This window comes from Heloderma suspectum, chromosome 10 (genome assembly GCF_057233095.1).
Source record: "Heloderma suspectum isolate Gila_16-S chromosome 10, 16-S_ref, whole genome shotgun sequence".
NCBI lineage: Eukaryota > Metazoa > Chordata > Lepidosauria > Squamata > Helodermatidae > Heloderma > Heloderma suspectum.
In genome coordinates, this window is record NC_139467.1 from 18,493,257 (window position 1) to 18,509,608 (window position 16,352).

The 16,352-nt window shown below is 48.1% G+C and overlaps 1 protein-coding gene across 2 annotated transcripts; it reads right to left on the bottom strand.

Moving 5' to 3' along the window:
- Positions 1 to 6: 6 nt before the first annotated feature.
- On the bottom strand, positions 7 to 11,003 carry TMEM147 (transmembrane protein 147). 2 transcript variants are annotated; one of them, XM_084815363.1, is made up of 8 exons: positions 10,969 to 11,003; positions 10,066 to 10,231; positions 8,249 to 8,318; positions 6,557 to 6,622; positions 5,190 to 5,326; positions 4,713 to 4,797; positions 3,488 to 3,609; positions 7 to 1,931 (listed from the first exon to the last, which is right to left on the bottom strand). In XM_084815363.1, exons 2-8 carry the CDS (start codon positions 10,140 to 10,142, stop codon positions 1,811 to 1,813), a joined length of 678 nt encoding a protein of 225 aa, XP_084671489.1. In that variant the 5' UTR covers positions 10,143 to 10,231; positions 10,969 to 11,003; the 3' UTR covers positions 7 to 1,810. The 2 variants fall into 2 exon arrangements, with proteins under 2 accessions (XP_084671489.1, XP_084671490.1); XM_084815364.1 differs by having other exon boundaries at positions 10,882 to 11,003.
- Between the last annotated feature and the right edge of the window lie 5,349 nt (positions 11,004 to 16,352).

Genomic DNA, 16,352 nt, shown 5'->3' on the forward strand with positions numbered 1-16,352 from the left:
AAATGTATGCGTATCGGCATCATTTACTACAGGACTCAACATTTAACTTTGCTGTGATGTACACTTTCAGTTGCCTTGGTTGAGCATTTTTATTCATTTCTGTTTAAGCACAGAGTCTATAATGGAGCAAAAATGGGTTAGCAGCTAGCCAAGCAGCTGGTCGCCCATGGTGAGTCAACTCAAAGCAAACAGAGATGAAGTTTTACAGAAGTTTTTTCCCCTCTTCCTTCTAAGTCACAGTTCACTATCATTGCTATGCATGCACAATTACCCAAAGCTTTTATGGCCTAATAACGTTTGCAAGGCTGTACTAACCGGTCTTCAGGACAGAATCCAGGGTCGCTGCATGTGCCTACTTGTTTGTGCCAACTGCTCCCACCCCCACCTTCTCACATAACAGATCTCAGCGACAGGCCACCCCATTAGCTTGCCAGAAGTAGCTGCTGTGATTTCATGGCACACCTACGTGAATCCACACTGAGGACGTTTATAGTGGCATACAGAGCTGCAAGATCAGGAATCAAATATTGCATCCACCTAGGGAGCTGGGAGTCAAGCATCATGCACCCCTACATACTAGCTTGTACAGAAGTTTAATGCATACACTCCTTGTAAGTAAGTCCACAAAGATTACTAGGCTGCTAAGAGGCTAACAACCTACATTTCCAAGCTCCCTCCTCCATGGCCAGCATGGAAACACAGGCTCCTGAAAAAAACTGACTTCCACCAAGCAGGCTGTCAGAGGAGGGCCAGATCATTTCATTCCCGCTGCCATCCACCAGCCCACTGCATTTTCATGCTAGTTGCAGAGGGAGAGACTTCCTTTCCTCTGTGGCTAGCACACCAACCAAGCAGGCTAGTGGAAAAGAAATGGAGCGATCCGTCCCTCCTCCACCAGCCTAGTCACTTGCCTGCATGGATTTTCTGGTCACCTATGGCGAGTTGTTCAATACAAAGCTGGGTTGAAGAGTCACATTGCCACACACGTAGAGACCTACACACTTTGGGGAACCTGTTCCCTGGACAAAACTTGCAGAGACACACTGGAGAACTTGCTTAAGTCTCCCCAACCCACTACAACTAACCCGCCTCTTCCAGCTAAAGCCTTTGACCAGTGCCTTAGCCCTAATCCCCTATGTAACTGCATTTTTGCTGATACTTGCCTAAAATTTTCTCTCTGGCTCCAAGGTCTACATTTAGAGATTGTACATGCTCTATATACATTTATTTATTTACACACAAACAAACAAAACAGAACATCTGGAGCAGCAGTTCTCAGTGTTGTCATAAACCTCCCTAAGAAAATGATCATTCATACTTCTTGAACAAAAGGCAGCTTTGCTGGGGAGGTTGGGGGGAGGCAGATCAGAGGGCACACTAGCAGGGGATTGTCGTAAGGTGCATCTAACTCAGGTGCACCACAGTGCTACATGGCATCAACACTGTACTCCCTACAACGCGGAAACCAGATTGCCTCCTGGCATAGAGCAAGCACTAACCTCCGCTGATCATGCCGGGTTCAAGGAGAAAAATCAAGATCCAGTTTCATGCCCCGCCCATATAACGTACTGGGCATGTTCCTACAACAGCCAAAAGGAACTTAAAATTTCCAAGCCATAAAAAAAACTTGTTTATTGTTGTTATTGTTATCCCTGTTGCTTGAGAGCAGAGAGCACATCGAAACCAGAGTCACAGCAGGCAGGATCAACACAAGCCGTGTGCACTGCCTTGGCAGCAGGGCCTTAGTGTGGGACAGTCCCCAGAGGTACAGGCAGCGGCTCCCCCTAGTGGAAAAGTGCTGGGTAGCGCTTCAGTTACTATGCACCAGCGTGACAAAGAGTGTCAGGGAGCTGAGGGAAAGGAGGCCGGTGATCACAGCTTTGACCAGGAGTGCTGTCCAGCTGCCCAGAAGAAAGACATGAACGAAAGATCTGTTAAGACAAAGAAAGGGAGGGGTTGGTGAGGACTGTCCGGGGGGCGGGGGCAGTGGGAGAGACTAGAGAACAGGAGGAGGTTACAAGTGCTGCTACAACTTCGCCATCCTTAAAAGGGGGTGCTAGAAAAGTGATCCAAGATCTCGGGCAGAAGGCCTTTCTGGGTCAGCTACCTGAGAAGCTCCGAACCAAGGATTTGAACTTGAGACCTTGTGCCCGCACATCGCAGTAGTGCAATGGGGCTGACGGCAAGATGTTGCAGAGCTGAGTGCTCCTGGTGAGGGGGCCAGCCAGCCAGCCATGCCCTTTTCCAGGAGACTCCACTCCACTCTCCTGGGTGCGCCATCTCCCTGGTTTCCCTCCCCTCTTACTCTTTCCAAACCCCCCAGGTGTATTCTTTCGCTCTTGTCTCGTTCTTTCCACCCCCGTGCTCTCTCACTCTCTCTGTCCTTGCTCTTTCCAACCCACTTCAGTGCACTCTCTCTGTCTTTCTCTCTCGATCGCTCTTTCCAGCTCCCTCCCACTTGCTTGATCTTCTCACTCTTTCCAACCCCAACCCTTGTGTCCTCTCTCTCCTCACTCTTCTCCCCCACCCATGCTCACTCCCCCCAGCTTGCATTCCGCCCCTTCCCATGCAGCAGCAGAGCAGGTGACACTTCTTCCTCCCACCCCGCCCCAAATTACGAAGAGTTTGGGTCTGCTGCAGAGCAAAGCTGCAATTGCGTCCGGCATCTGGATTTCCTAGAGCGCCTCTTGGCCCAGGCAGAGAGGCCCCTCTGGGGAAATAAAGATGCTCTGTACAACTCTGGCTTCTGACTGAGGCACCTGACCTCTTGTGTGGGTTTTTTTTTTTAAGTCCTAGGCAGCTGTTGTTGTGGCGACTACTTGAGGGCCCTGAGGGCTGCAGGGCCCTGGACCCATGCCCGGTGGTCTCGTCCTAGTAGCGCCTCTGGCTAGAGAGGCCCATGATCTGACTCCGAGGCTGTTCACACAACACGCTAACCCACACTCAGTGGTTGAGTGTGGTTTGTTTTGAACCGTGGGTGAGCATGTTATCTGAACACAGCCAGGGTGTCTTGTTAACCATGTAGCGTGGCTTATTTTCTCCAACAAGCCACCTTGAGAACCCATCGTTTGTTGTTAAGCACCCTGAACAACCCAGCAAGGCACACCGCATGGTTAACAAGCCACCCTGGCTGCATTCAGACATCACAATAACCCACCCTGTGGAAAATGTGCTGCGTTCAGACAACACGCTAACCCACAGTTCAAGAAACAACCCACGGTTCAAAACAACCCAGATTCAACCACTGAGTGTGAGTTAGCATGTTGCATGAACAGACCCTCTGTGTAAGGCACGTCTGTGTTTCTCAGGCAAGCCCCTCGTGGGCTTCCAAGGAGCCCCAAAGTTACCCCAAAAGGCAGCAAGAAACCAGTGTACTAGTTCACTCAGTCCAAATGCTTTCCACACCTTAATGGGCAACCACCTCGAACTGACAAAGGCTACAACCTGCCTCCCAATCCCACCTCCACAACAGCACCCAGTTACTCACTCCATAAAGAAAGCTTTGTAGACACTGACTCCCAGGAGGAAAGTGAGGGGCAGTCGATAGTGTTTGGGTAAATCATAGCGTGTGAACATCCACACCAAGGCTGCTGTTGCAATGTAGTGGACCTGAAGGGAGGCAAAGAAGAGAAGGAGGAAGGGGTGACGGCAAACAGAGTGGAATGATGCAGGTGATTTCTGTGGGACATCCAGTGTGCAATGCAGGTGGGACCTGCAACAAAATGTTGCAGTTCGAGATATTACTGCTCTGGGTTCCAGCCAGCCAGCCAGCCATGTCCTTTTTCCAGGATACTCCATTCTGTTCCCAATCCTCTCTGGCTTTCCTTCTCCCGACCACCCTTGCCTGACAGTCAGCTGGCATTGTATGGCCACTGAGCATTGTATGGCCAGTGAGTCTTCATAGGGACTGTTCCCTGAACATTTTTTTGTCCTGAAAACCTTGTGGTTCTCCCAAGCCAGCTGACACCTCCTATCTTGTGAGTGGGTGGTACTGTTTTGGCTACACACAGATCCACACTCAGAGAATGAGTGTACTCATACAATGTGTGTGCGCGTGCGCGTGCCTGTCTATCAAGCTATTATAAAAGCCTCACCGCTGGAGTATGGGGGGACACGACAGTTTTTGTTTTTTTTTAATTACTAGTTATGTCTGTCTTTTAAGGACCTGGTTTAAAATGAAATCTGACCAACATGTGAAAGACTACAGTATCAATCTCTTTTGAGCTATTATTTTCACCCAGATCCATATGCAAAGTTACACAGATTGAGTTAATCAGTTAAGCTTTTTTAACTGGATGAAACGCAATTAAAGGACACAAAAATGTGTTTTTTCAATGGGGACCCCCAGAAACAACAAGAGAGCCAGTGTGGTGTAGTGGTTAGAGTGTTGGATGGAGATCTGGGTTCGAGTCCCCACTCACCCATGAAGCTCACTGGATGACTTTAAGCTAGCCTGACTCTCAGCCTAACCTACCTCACAGGGTTGTTGTGAGGATAAAATGGAGAAGAGGGGGGACATATAAGCCGCCTTGAGGTCCTTGCGGGTGGAAAAAAAGGTGGGATAGAAATGTAATAATAAAGAAATAAAATTAACAACAATAAAAAGCCACAAAGCACTACTGCAAGTCGACAGCCCTCAGTGTTTCCTCCCCACCAGCTGGAGCACTGCTTTAGGAAAGCTCACAGCAAGCAGTGGCAGAAATAGCACTTACCAGACTGATGTTAGAGTCAATACTCATCTGGATGTATTTCCAGTCAAACTCAATGCCACGAGCTCCCACCCACAGTGGGATGCATCTGTCGGAAACACGGAGGCTGTGAGGCACAACTCAAATGCACACGCACAGAGGGATGTTTAGAATAGACGACTCCCACCACCACTAAAAAAAAAAAAAAAGCAAGATCCAAGGATCCCTTCCCCAGGAACAGACTGGGAACTTTCAGTGTATATCAGCCATAAAGATCTTCCCAAATTCAAAATCAAACCTGACGTGTGCCCACGCGAGACCCGCAACCTTGCTGATAAAGCCTTGGATCCTGCACCACAACCCCCCATGCTAATAAGCGAGTCGGCATGAAGCATCCCGGATGAGCCCTCCAACTCAGTTCCGCCCACATCCAGCTCGCATCTATCTCCTGACAGTCACCTGCATCCAGCGCCACCCCCTTTTTCCAGGAACCCAACTCACCGGGACATAATGAGCTCCGCAGTGGCCCATCCCATGGCAGCCACCATGATCTTGTATTCCCCTTTCCCCGCATTCCGGGACATCACCAGATGCAGCCCCACCAAGTCCGCCAGGTCCACAGTGGCTTTCATGAATTCCTGCCACAAGAGAAACGGTTCAGAGCAGCAGGACAGGCAACCCCTCTGGCTTCCTTGGCCTCCTCTCTTTCCTCCCACACGCCCAGGCCTAATATGCCAGCACTGAGGCTGCCATATATTTAGCAGTGCCCCCAAAATTCCAAAACATCAACTACAAGCAGTGGTACCTACAACCAGTAGTTGTGTCACTATACTTACCACTAGTAGTAACTTTACTAGTGGTAGTTGGACAAGTACAGATATAGATATAGATGTAGATATTAGGGCTGTGCACCATCTCAGCCAGAACTCTGAACGGAAGCAGGATGCTTCAGGCCACTTCCGAGGGCAGAGGAGACACAAAGCAGCACAATGCAGATCAGATCGCTCCAAGGTGCTTCGGCATGATCTGGAAGCCTGCTGGCCCTGGCCAGCCACCAGCTCCCTACCTGGGCCCTCGGGAGATGGGCTGGCAGCCATCATCTTCTTCCATGAAATCGCCATTTTAAAAAATATTTCCAAAAATAGATCCTGCACAAATGGTGTAATCCTATGGAGATAGTTGCCAGCCTCCGAACTCAGAAGCTGAGGACTATCCAATGCAGGGCAGCTGGAGCATGGAGGCAATCCTCGCCTCCATGCTCTGGCCACCCTGCAGTTTTGGCTAGACAGGCAATGTTGCCTGTCTAGCCACGAAGCTTCAGAGCAGGAGGCCGCTCTATGGGGGAGGCCACACAGCACATAGGAAGCTGCATAACATGGCTTCTGACGTCTCCTCCCCTCTCTTGGGACCGCCCCCTTTTCCCCGTCTCCGTGCTCCGTTTCCAAGCGCAGAGATGCAGCCAGCACAGAACCACGCCAGCTACGGGGGAGAGGGGATGGGGAGCGCAGTTCCCAGAAACCAAAAAATCCCATAGCACTCTAGACAGAGTCGAGCAGCCATAGGATTGTTCCCTCCACCGCTTATATCCTAGCGATGCCTCCACGAATTCTTGTGGTGGTGTTTTAATGTAAAAATCTTACTTTAAAGATTTTTGTGCCTGATCACCGGCTGTTAAATGAGACCATTAGCCACTTTGAGCATTTTATATAGCAAAGCAGGATAGAAGTATAGTGAAATCAGTAAAATAAAAAAATAAAGGAGCCCCAATCTCCTTTGCTCCTACAGAAGGTGCTCCAACTCTTGATCATTTGCAGATACATGAAATGCTGGCTGTAGATCTCTCCCCACTTGGCCAGAACCCAACTTACTCCGACGAAGTCATAAGCGCCTGCGCCACCCTCCCAAGTCGGGAAGAACGTCGCTAGAAACAGCATCTATGAGAGAGGGAGGGAGAGGGAGAGATCAGCAACCAACTTCAGAAGAACAAAAGGTTAACAGAATTTCACATTTTAAAAAATGCCACTGAATATCACACATATTATTTAATTTATTTTATTTGCACAAAATCAATTTGTACACAAGAAAATGACACTCGAGGCGGCTTACAGGCACAATTAAAACTGATTAAAACAATAAAACCGTACATTAAAATACAATAAAAACATAACAATTACAGAATTAAAAATAAAAAAACTACACCCAGCCCAAAAAATCCACTTACAGACCAAAGTCCTTCTTTAATAAAATATTCAGAGCTGTTCATTAAGTATTCAAAATTGAACAACTTCATATGTTCAGCTTTTGAGCGTCTAAAGTAGCCTTGCAGGTAAGCATTAGCCTTGTCGCCATGGATGACCAGAAATTCAATGCAGGCAAGTGCATAAAATTCCATGCAGATGAGCAAATTGGGTGATGGAGGAGGGATGGATCACTCTATCCCTCCTCTGCCAACCTGCTTGGTTTCTACACTAGCTGCAGAGGGAGGGAAAGCTCCTTCCTCCAAGATCATCCCGGAAATGCAGAAAACTGGCAGAGGGGGGAACTGAATAATCGTTCCCTCTTAGGGTATAATCCTATGCATGCTTAGACAGAAAAAGTCCTACATCTTCCAGCATTCCCCAGGCAGCATGGATTGTGCCCTAAATGAGAATGAATAATTTTTGCTGGATCTCCACTTTCCTCCAACCACCGGAATTAAACCTACAATCAATCAGAATATTCGCATGCACGAAGGAACTTAAAGTACCAAACCGTAGGTTATCTTTTCTCTCCAGATCCTAAAATAATATTATTAAATTACCTTAAAAACAAGAGGAAGAACCAGTGGATTTACAACTATTACTTCGTTTATTGATAGCTGCAAGAATATGTATAGCTGGGCACTGGAAAACAACACACATTCCACAAGCCAATGGTTAGCTTAAGACAGGGGTGAGGAACCTGTGGCCCTCCAGATGTTGTTAGACACCAGGTCCCATCAGCCTCAACCAGCATGGGTAATGGTCAAGGATGATGGGAGTTGTAGTCCAGCAGCATCTCGAGGGACACATGGGTTCCCCAGCTCCCTGGCTTAAAACTATCTGAGAAATGGCTGCCATAACCAAACTGACCTATTAAACACAAAGTTCTAACAACGCACAAATGGGCAGAAAGAGGGTCTTTATTCACTTTTGGAATAATAAATTTCATGACCATGTGCAGTGAAAAATGTATTTATTTATTTGCCATGGCTGTTGCCACTGTTCTGTCTTAGCCAGTCAGTTTGTTACATGTAATATATGTCTGTTCAAGTGCTCCTTTTGAACTTCTCTTTTTTGTTGTTTTGTTCCCTTTCTCACTGCTGTTGCTCTTCTAAATTTATCTTTTGGTTGCATCGTCTGTTCACTGCAATAATAAAATTCATTTTTAAAATATTCACAAGCGCAAGGACCTTCCAGAGGGAACTTCGCCAGCAATCCCATGGCCCTTCTCAACAGACCTCACACATTCAGCACCCAGATTCTCATTTGCTACTTTGTTCCTCCCTAAGCTTCAAGGGCAGCAAAGAAGTGATCCAATACCTTGCAGAGTTGGACAAAGAGGTAGGTGGCTCCAGCTTGCACACATCTCCAGAAGGCATTATACTCTGATCTGAAAGGGGCAAAATACAAAGATGGGTATGTCAGGGGATCCTTACTAAGGAAAGTGTCCGCTTGCTCCTTTTATAAACTATTATTTATAAATCCTCTTATCTCAAGGGTGGGGAGCCTCTGGCCCTCCAGATGTTGTTGGACTACAGATTCCATCCTCCCACCCCTATCGAGCATGCTGGTTGGGGCTGATAGGAGTTGATGTTAAAGAACATCTGGAGGGCCACAGGTTTACCTGTGAGCCTTATCTCATTCACAGAAACTGGGAGAAGCAGACTACAGGAACAGAGGCCAGGAGATAAGAGTCGCAGAGAGTAAACAATAGAAAGGGGAACCTCCAAGTCACTATAATCAGCTCATCCATTGTGCAGCATCCAAAGGCAGCCATGAAACAAACAAACAAAAATGACGGAGCGTGGAAACGAATCCCAGACCCTCAGTGGGAGATGGGAACTAAAGCTTTACAGCAGGATGCACAGCCTCTATGGCTCCAAAGGTCGCATGTGATATTGATTTGGTCCTCATGCACCCACCCATATATGGCACACCCACACACATGCGCACACACATTCGGGTGATCCCACTACAGATTCCTCTTTCTTTGTTGCTAGCAGCAGCCAGAAAACAGCAATCTGTATGAGGGGGGAATTTGGTGGCAGGGGAGTGAAGGCGGCCGCAGGGGGCCATGGGTTGTACACCCCTGCTTTGAATGCTCCAAGGCACTGAGCAAGGCTTCACTTGCTACCCTTTTCCTTCCTGCCCCTTAGCAGACAAAGGGGCAGGCAGCTGGGAGGGCAACAGAGGGTCAGCAGGCACAGCTTCATTCTGTGCCTTGATTTAAAATATACATATATTTAAGGTGGGATGACGTGGAGCGGGGGACCTGTTACATTCAATACTAAAGCCTCAAATTACTCCCCTCCACCCCTCAATATTTTCCCAGTAGTAATGTATGGCTGTGAGAGCTGGACTATAAGGAAGGCTGAGCGCCGAAGAATTGATGCTTTCGAACTGTGGTGCTGGAGAAGACTCTTACGAGTCCCACGGACTGCAAGGAGGTCCAATCAGTCCATCCTAAAGGAAATCAACCCTGACTGCTCATTGGAAGGACAGATAATGAAGCTGAAGCTCAAATATTTTGGCCACGTAATGTGAAGAGAAAACTCTCTGGAAAAGACCCTGATGCTGGGAAAGATTGAAGGCAAAAGGAGAAGGGGACGGCAGAGGATGAGATGGCTAGATAGTATCACCGATGCAATGAATATGAACTTGAGCACACTCCGGGAGAGAACGCAGGACAGGAAGGCCTGGCGTGCTATGGTCCATGGGGTCACGAAGAGTCGGACACGACTGAACGACTGAACAACAACCCCTCAATATTTCATTTTATTCGCTGTCCATTTTATCAAGTTGGCGATCTTAACAATTCGACTGCTGTAGTGCCTGTAAAATGTCTTATTGACAGCCACAGAGGCCCCGTGTGCCGAAGATTGTAACAGTCTGACTCTGCATACGCCCAACCTGCTAAGCCAAGTGAGACAGGATGCCTTCACCTTGCCCCCATTCCAGCTTAATATTAATTACGCTTCCCTTTTAAATGTTACCGCTTTAATGCACTATTCAAAAAACCATGCATCAAGGGGGAAGCAAGGAAGCCTATCTCAGTCCAGTCAGAACCTCTCCACATCATCCCACCATAAAACCCCATGCAGACTTCCCCTAACACTACCACCAAAACAACAACTTACAGGCCGCTGCACTTGTAGGTGATGAAATAGGGGAAGTAGGCCAGGGCAAAGCAATTCCCAAAGTGGAAGAGGGTCATCTCAGTGCCAGCTTGACAGATCAAAGGTCAGGACCAGGCGGCTTTGTGGATGGGCTGGCTTTCTTCTCACCTACGACAGCTGGGCCGTTCTTTGGGGAGAGAAAAAGAGAGAGAGAGAGAGAAAGAGAGAAAGAGAGAAAGAAAGAAAGAAAAGCAGAGCAAAGAAACAGGAGAACAAACTCTTGCACACATCCTAGCCAGACCAGAGCTGGGGTCTAACATATATTCACCCTTCTGTTACCCTTGGCTAAAACACACTTACCTGGGAGTAAGCCCCATTGAACTCAAAAGGATTTACTTCTGAGCTGACATGTATGGAATGCCACGGCCGGCCTTCCCCGTGTAGATCAGGGGAGGCCAACTTGTGGTCCTTCAGTATGTGTGTGTGTGTGGGGGGGTGCCTACAACTCCCATCAGCCCTAGCCAGTATAGCCCATGGTGGGGGATGCTGGGAGTCATAGCCCAAATGATCTGAAGGGCCACAAGTTGGCCTCCCCTGATCTATTCCATACATGTCAACTCAGAAGTAAATCCTTTTGAGTTCCATGGGGCTTACTCCCAGGTAAGTGTGTTTCAGCCAAGGGTAACAGAACCCTCCCAGTTTAAACCGCTCCCAGTTTAAATTGTAAACACCTCGGGGCAGGGAACAATCCTGTACTTAAGATTACTTTGCAAGCCCCTCTGCATTTAATAATAATGCAGATTTAAAGGCCAGCGTCCCTCTAAATTCCCCTCTTACCCATAAGTCCCCCGCTACTGGGTCAAAACACACCACCGACGAGCTTTATTCCACCTCCCGGAGCCCCCATTTGTCCCTGGTACTTACTGGACACAAGCGCGTCTTCTTTCCCGACCGCATCTGCGCATGCGTCCAGCGACGCTGCTCGGCTCCAAGCGTCCAAGCTCGATTATGGGGGCTGTAGTTCTGCTCTGCGTCTCTCCCCCTCCCTTTCCATCGGGCCTAGGGGAAGCGGCGCAATACAATCCCCAGAGTGCATCGCGCGAGCGGGGCCGCCGCATGACGGGAGTCGTAGTCTTTCCTTTAAACAACGTTGCCCGTAGCCCCGAGGAAGCCTCTTGAGCAAGAGTGGGGAGAGGAGAGGAGGCGGCGGCGGCGTCCTTTGAGAGCGGTGCACTCTGGGAACGGTCGTGGACGGTCCCCAGAACGAAGAGGGAAACGCGAAACGGGTTCCAGCGTTGCATGGTGGGGATTGTAGTTCTCCGCCGGTCTTCCTTGGACTGCGGGGGCTCAGTTCACGCAGCTAAGCTGGGAAACGCATCATGAGAAACGCCGGGCTGGATGAATCACAGGTCGGAATTAAGATTGCCGGGAGAATTATCAGCAACCTCAGATACGCAGACGATGCCACCCTAATGGCAGAAAGCGGAGAGGATCCAAAGAGCCTCTTGTGGAGGGTGAAAGTGGAGAGTGCAAAAGCTTGTCTGAAACTCAACATTAAAAAAACGAAGATCATGGCATCTGGCCCCATCACTTCCTGGCATATAGAAGGGGAAGAAATGGAAGCAGTGACAGATTTTACTTTCTTGGGCTCCAAGATCACCGCAGACGGTGACTGCAGCCATGAAATTAAAAGACGCTTGCTCCTTGGGAGGAAAGCTATGGCAAACCTAGACAGCATAGTAAGAGGCAGAGACATCACCTTGCCGACAAAGGTCCATCTAATCAAAGCTATGGTTTTCCCAGTAGCAACGTATGGCTGTGAGAGCTGGACTGTAAGGAAGGCTGAGCGCCGAAGAACTGATGCTTTCGAACTGTGGTGCTGGAGAAGACTCTCACGGGTCCCCTGGACTGCAAGGAGGTCAAATCAGTCCATCCTAAAGGAAATCAACCCTGAGTGCTCATTGGAAGGACAGATAATGAAGCTGAAGCTCAGATATTTTGGCCACCTAATGCGAAGAGAAAACTCTCTGGAAAAGACCCTGATGCTGGGAAAGACTGAAGGCAAAAGGAGAAGGGGACGGCAGAGGATGAGATGGCCAGATAGCATCACCGATGCAATGAATATGGACTTGAGCAGCTCCGGGAGAGAGCGCAGGACAGGAAGGCCTGGCGTGCTATGGTCCATGGGGTCACGTAGCATCGGACACGACTGAACAACAACAACAAGCTGGGAAAGTGTTGTTTTTTTCGCCAGTGACTACTCTTGCAAATGGTACCTCTGCTGTGCTGCTCTTTTATACATATGAGCTTTGCATAAAAATGCCACAGATTTATACTTCTTGCATCTTATGGCCATTTGGCTCCTCTCTGTTTACAGAGACACACGCCCTACATCCGCATCTGTATCTGTCAACTGAGGATATAATCTTGCAGCCTTTTCGTGAAGCAGACTCTTTTCTATTAAAGCCTGTGACCCAAGAAGGCTGCAGTTCTAGACCCTTTTACCTAGGAGTAACAGCCATTGAACGCAATGGGACTTACTTCTGAGTAGACACGTATAGGGTTTTTTCCAGAGGGGTGGCTGTGTTGGTCTGTTACAGCAAAACCAGCAAAGGTTCTTGAGGCAACTTGGGGCACAATCCTATGCATGTTTAGACAGAAAAAGGTCTACAACTCCCAGCATTCCCCAGCCACTGCTGGCTGGGGAATGCTGGGAGTTGTAGGCCTTTTTTCTGTCTACACATGCATAGGATTGCGCCCTTAAAGGCTAACACATTTATTCTGGCATTATTTATACCAGAATTCATGCCAGAATAAATTTGAATTATGATATTAGAATTATTTAATAATTATTAGAATAAATTAGCAGATTTATGCTGGAATAAATTTGTTGATGTATAGCGACTGAAAAAGTATAGGATTGTGCAGTAAATCTGTGAGTCTTTAGAGACTTTCTCATTTTATCATGGTTGTCCATCTGGAATTTCTCCCTTGGACTGACAAAGACAAATCCATTTATGCCAGAGATGTATTGATTATTCTTGATACTAAATTGGAGCAGAATTTGTGGCATAATCAAACGTATCTGTGAGTTTCCAATATGGGTTATGTATATTTCAGTGCAATGTTTACTCAGAAGTAAATTCCACAGAACCCAAAAGCCGATATTTTCCCAGGCATTTTTAGCATAGCACTCCAGTTTTTTCAGCTCTGCTATCTTAACTGGTTAGACTAGTTAAGTCTAACTATTATGTTATAAATATCTGCACTGCTGCTAGGTTTTACTCTGGTTGTATTTTTATTCTTTAGTTTTAATCTATAAGTTTTATATTGTATTTTCGGGGGGGGGGGTAAATTTTGTGAACCACCCAGAGAGCTTCGGCTATTGGGTGGTATAAAAATAAAATAAATACATAAATTGAGGATACAGATCCTGCAGCAGCTGCCATATTCTTGGGCACAGGGATTGCAGTGCTCCTACACGATGTGCATCACTGTCCTCAACCACTTGGCTGTGTGTCCTCTTTGACAGAGGACCATCCTCTATTTGAAGGGCTGCCCTGTCCAGTTCCGGTTTAAAGAACCATAAAAACCACTGCCCATCAACAGTTAGTACCTGGACATCAGACTGAACAGGTAGGCCCACTAGTCACTTGGTCCAAACTCTGCAGGGCTCACAACAGCAGGGGGAAAGGTGAGTTTGGGGGGAGGGGTTTTTTCCATTGTTATTTTCTTCCTCTGCACTGGCTATTTTATTTCCTCTCAGTTTTCCCTCCTTTTGGTCTAGATGGGAGGGGAAATACGTATGCCAGGAGCTGGCATGCAGGTGTGTTAGGGGAACGAGAGAGATCCACAGCCTCCCCCAATCCATGCCAGAACAGCCTCCTGGAAGATATTTCCATTGCTGCTGCAAGGAGGCTCCTAAGTGCTAAGATCTGCAAAATCCTATTGTCCGTGGAACAACATAGAATGTGCCCTTACTAGTCTTACATGGGTGGGGCTCTTTAGCTGGTAGTCTGTATTACTTCACTTACTTCAAAATGTGGTAAGCAGTCCTGCTGTGTTCATGTACCCACCTGCCCTTTTTGCTGCAAGGGGCCCAGCGTGTCTGCCCCAAAGTCCTGCCCTACAGCACTACTGCTTTAAGGTTATGAAGGCATGAATGAATCCTGCCAAGTCTGCCATTGTTGTGTCTCTCCCTTCCCCTTGTAATCAGCCTATCCATCCCAGTGTGGCCAGATGATCCCTGCTGATGCCTCCACAGGCTGTATGGGATTCTCTCTCTTCCTTATGCCTAATCCCATTGCATAAAAGGAGATTATCTCTGACCCTTTTATCACAGCAGCAGTTAAGGATCGGCGGGGTGGGGTGCAGATCAGAAGGAGGACTAATCCTTCTTGTCTTTCTGCTTTTACCAGCATTGTGGGAAATTTAAACCCTTTTTTTTTCTGGTAGAAATAATGCCAGAATAAATGGGTCAGCCTTTAAGGGCACAATCCTATGCTCAGAGCACTACTGCTGCCACCTACCAACACTACCAGGTAATCCTGAGCCCACTAGGATGACCATGTATCCTGCCTGACAGAGGACAGTCCTCTACTTGAAGGCATCCTCTATTTCAGCCTTTAACTGCTGCACTCCACTGGTTCTTCACCTGGAGAAGGCTGAAGTAGAGGATGCCTTCAAACAGAGGACTTCCTCTGTTAGGCAAGAGTGTCAGACAAGGATGAGGCAGACCCAGTTTCAAATCCCCACTTGGCTGTGAAGCTCTTTGGGGAACCTTGGGGCAGTCACCCTTTCTTGGCCTACCCTACCTCATTCTTCCACTATAACCTACCACTCTAGCACCGGAGAGGGCAATTTGTGGCCCTCCAGATGTTTTGGCCTACAACTCCCATCAGCCCTAGCCAGCATAGGCAATGGTGAGGGATGATGGGAGTTGTAGGCCAAACCATCTGGAGAGCATCAGGTTACCTACCACTGGATCATGACTCCAATGCGCAGATAAACGCACGTGAATGAACATTAAAGTACCTTTGCAATGCACAATCTGCTATTTCACACAGGCAGGGCTGGCAACAGCACTCAGCATACTGGGGCATTTGCCAGGGGCCCATGCACTCTGCCAGGACCCACCAGGGCTGACACCTTGCCTGCCCCTCCCAGTGCCTGCAGCCACTTGGGCTCCCCAGCAGTACTGTATAGGGGCATTGCAAGCATATTCACTGATACACCAGTGAAATGTCAGCAGGCATCCTTTATATCAGTGGTCCCCAACCTTTTTGGCACCAGGGACCGGTTTCGTGGAAGACCATTTTTCCACGGACTGGGGGGGATGGTTAAATGTAAGCACATTACATTTATTCTGTACTTTATTTCTATTATTATTACTACCCCCGCCGCCACCCCCCAAAATCCCCCCGGGATGGAACCTACCTGGCGGTGGCTGGTCCAGGTCCATCCGCTGCTGTCCACCCACTGCGCCCGGACTGTGGATGCAAATGGCATCCGGCATAGCCAACGCCATTTGTATCCCTGTTCTTCAAGTATCCCTGTTCTTCAAGGCTACATAAACCTTTACGCAGCCTATTACTGCAAAGAACAGGGATGCAAATGGCGCCCGCTACGTAAAGATTTACATAGCCTATTACTTGAAGAACAGGGACACTCGCCCACCACTCATCTCCTGCTGTACGGCCCAGTTCCGAACAGGCCACGGACCGGTACTGGTCCGTGGCTGGGGGGTTGGGGACCCCTGCTTTATATAGCTACCTATGCAATCTCTGGCATAACAGGGCCTTGATTATGAACAGGTTAGAAGAGTACAGTTTAATTAGGTTGCTAATTCCCTAATCTGCTTCATGAGCCAAACAGGATGCAGCTCAGTCGGCTGGGGAATTATCAGCCGTTTTGCTTTGTCTTTGCAATTGCATATATCCAGCTTGCAAAATCAACCGCTCTGGTTCAGTGCTTTTCCCTCGCTGCCAAAGGACTCCTTCCTCCTGCTGATATGATCACCTAAGTGGATCATGCGCCACCACACTCCTCTACGGAACCACAAGATGAAATAGGGTGACCTTGAAGAATAGGAGAATGGGTTGCTTTGTGTAGTGGTAAGAGATGGCTCTAGGTGGCACTGTGAAAGAACAATTTTAACATCCATTGTAGGCCAGGCAAAGCATAATCCAGCCACAGATGTAAAAGCATGAGAGGTCATCTGTGAAATTGTACTGTGGGGCCCATATTTTCTAGCCAGAAAACATCAACAGGACATCTGGCTTTCAGATTTAGGCATGTCTAGAGGTCAG

What these genes read in the sequence shown, in the direction of transcription:
- TMEM147 (XM_084815363.1), bottom strand. Translation starts at nt 10,142, where the DNA reads ATGACCCTCTTCCACTTTGGGAATTGCTTTGCCCTGGCCTACTTCCCC. An exon ending in TCTTTGTCCAACTCTGCAAG is followed by an intron (nt 6,623 to 8,248) that starts GTATTGGATCAC and finishes CCTCTCTCATAG; the next exon opens with ATGCTGTTTCTAGCGACGTT. An exon ending in TACAAAGCTTTCTTTATGGA is followed by an intron (nt 1,932 to 3,487) that starts GTGAGTAACTGG and finishes TTGTCTTAACAG; the next exon opens with ATCTTTCGTTCATGTCTTTC.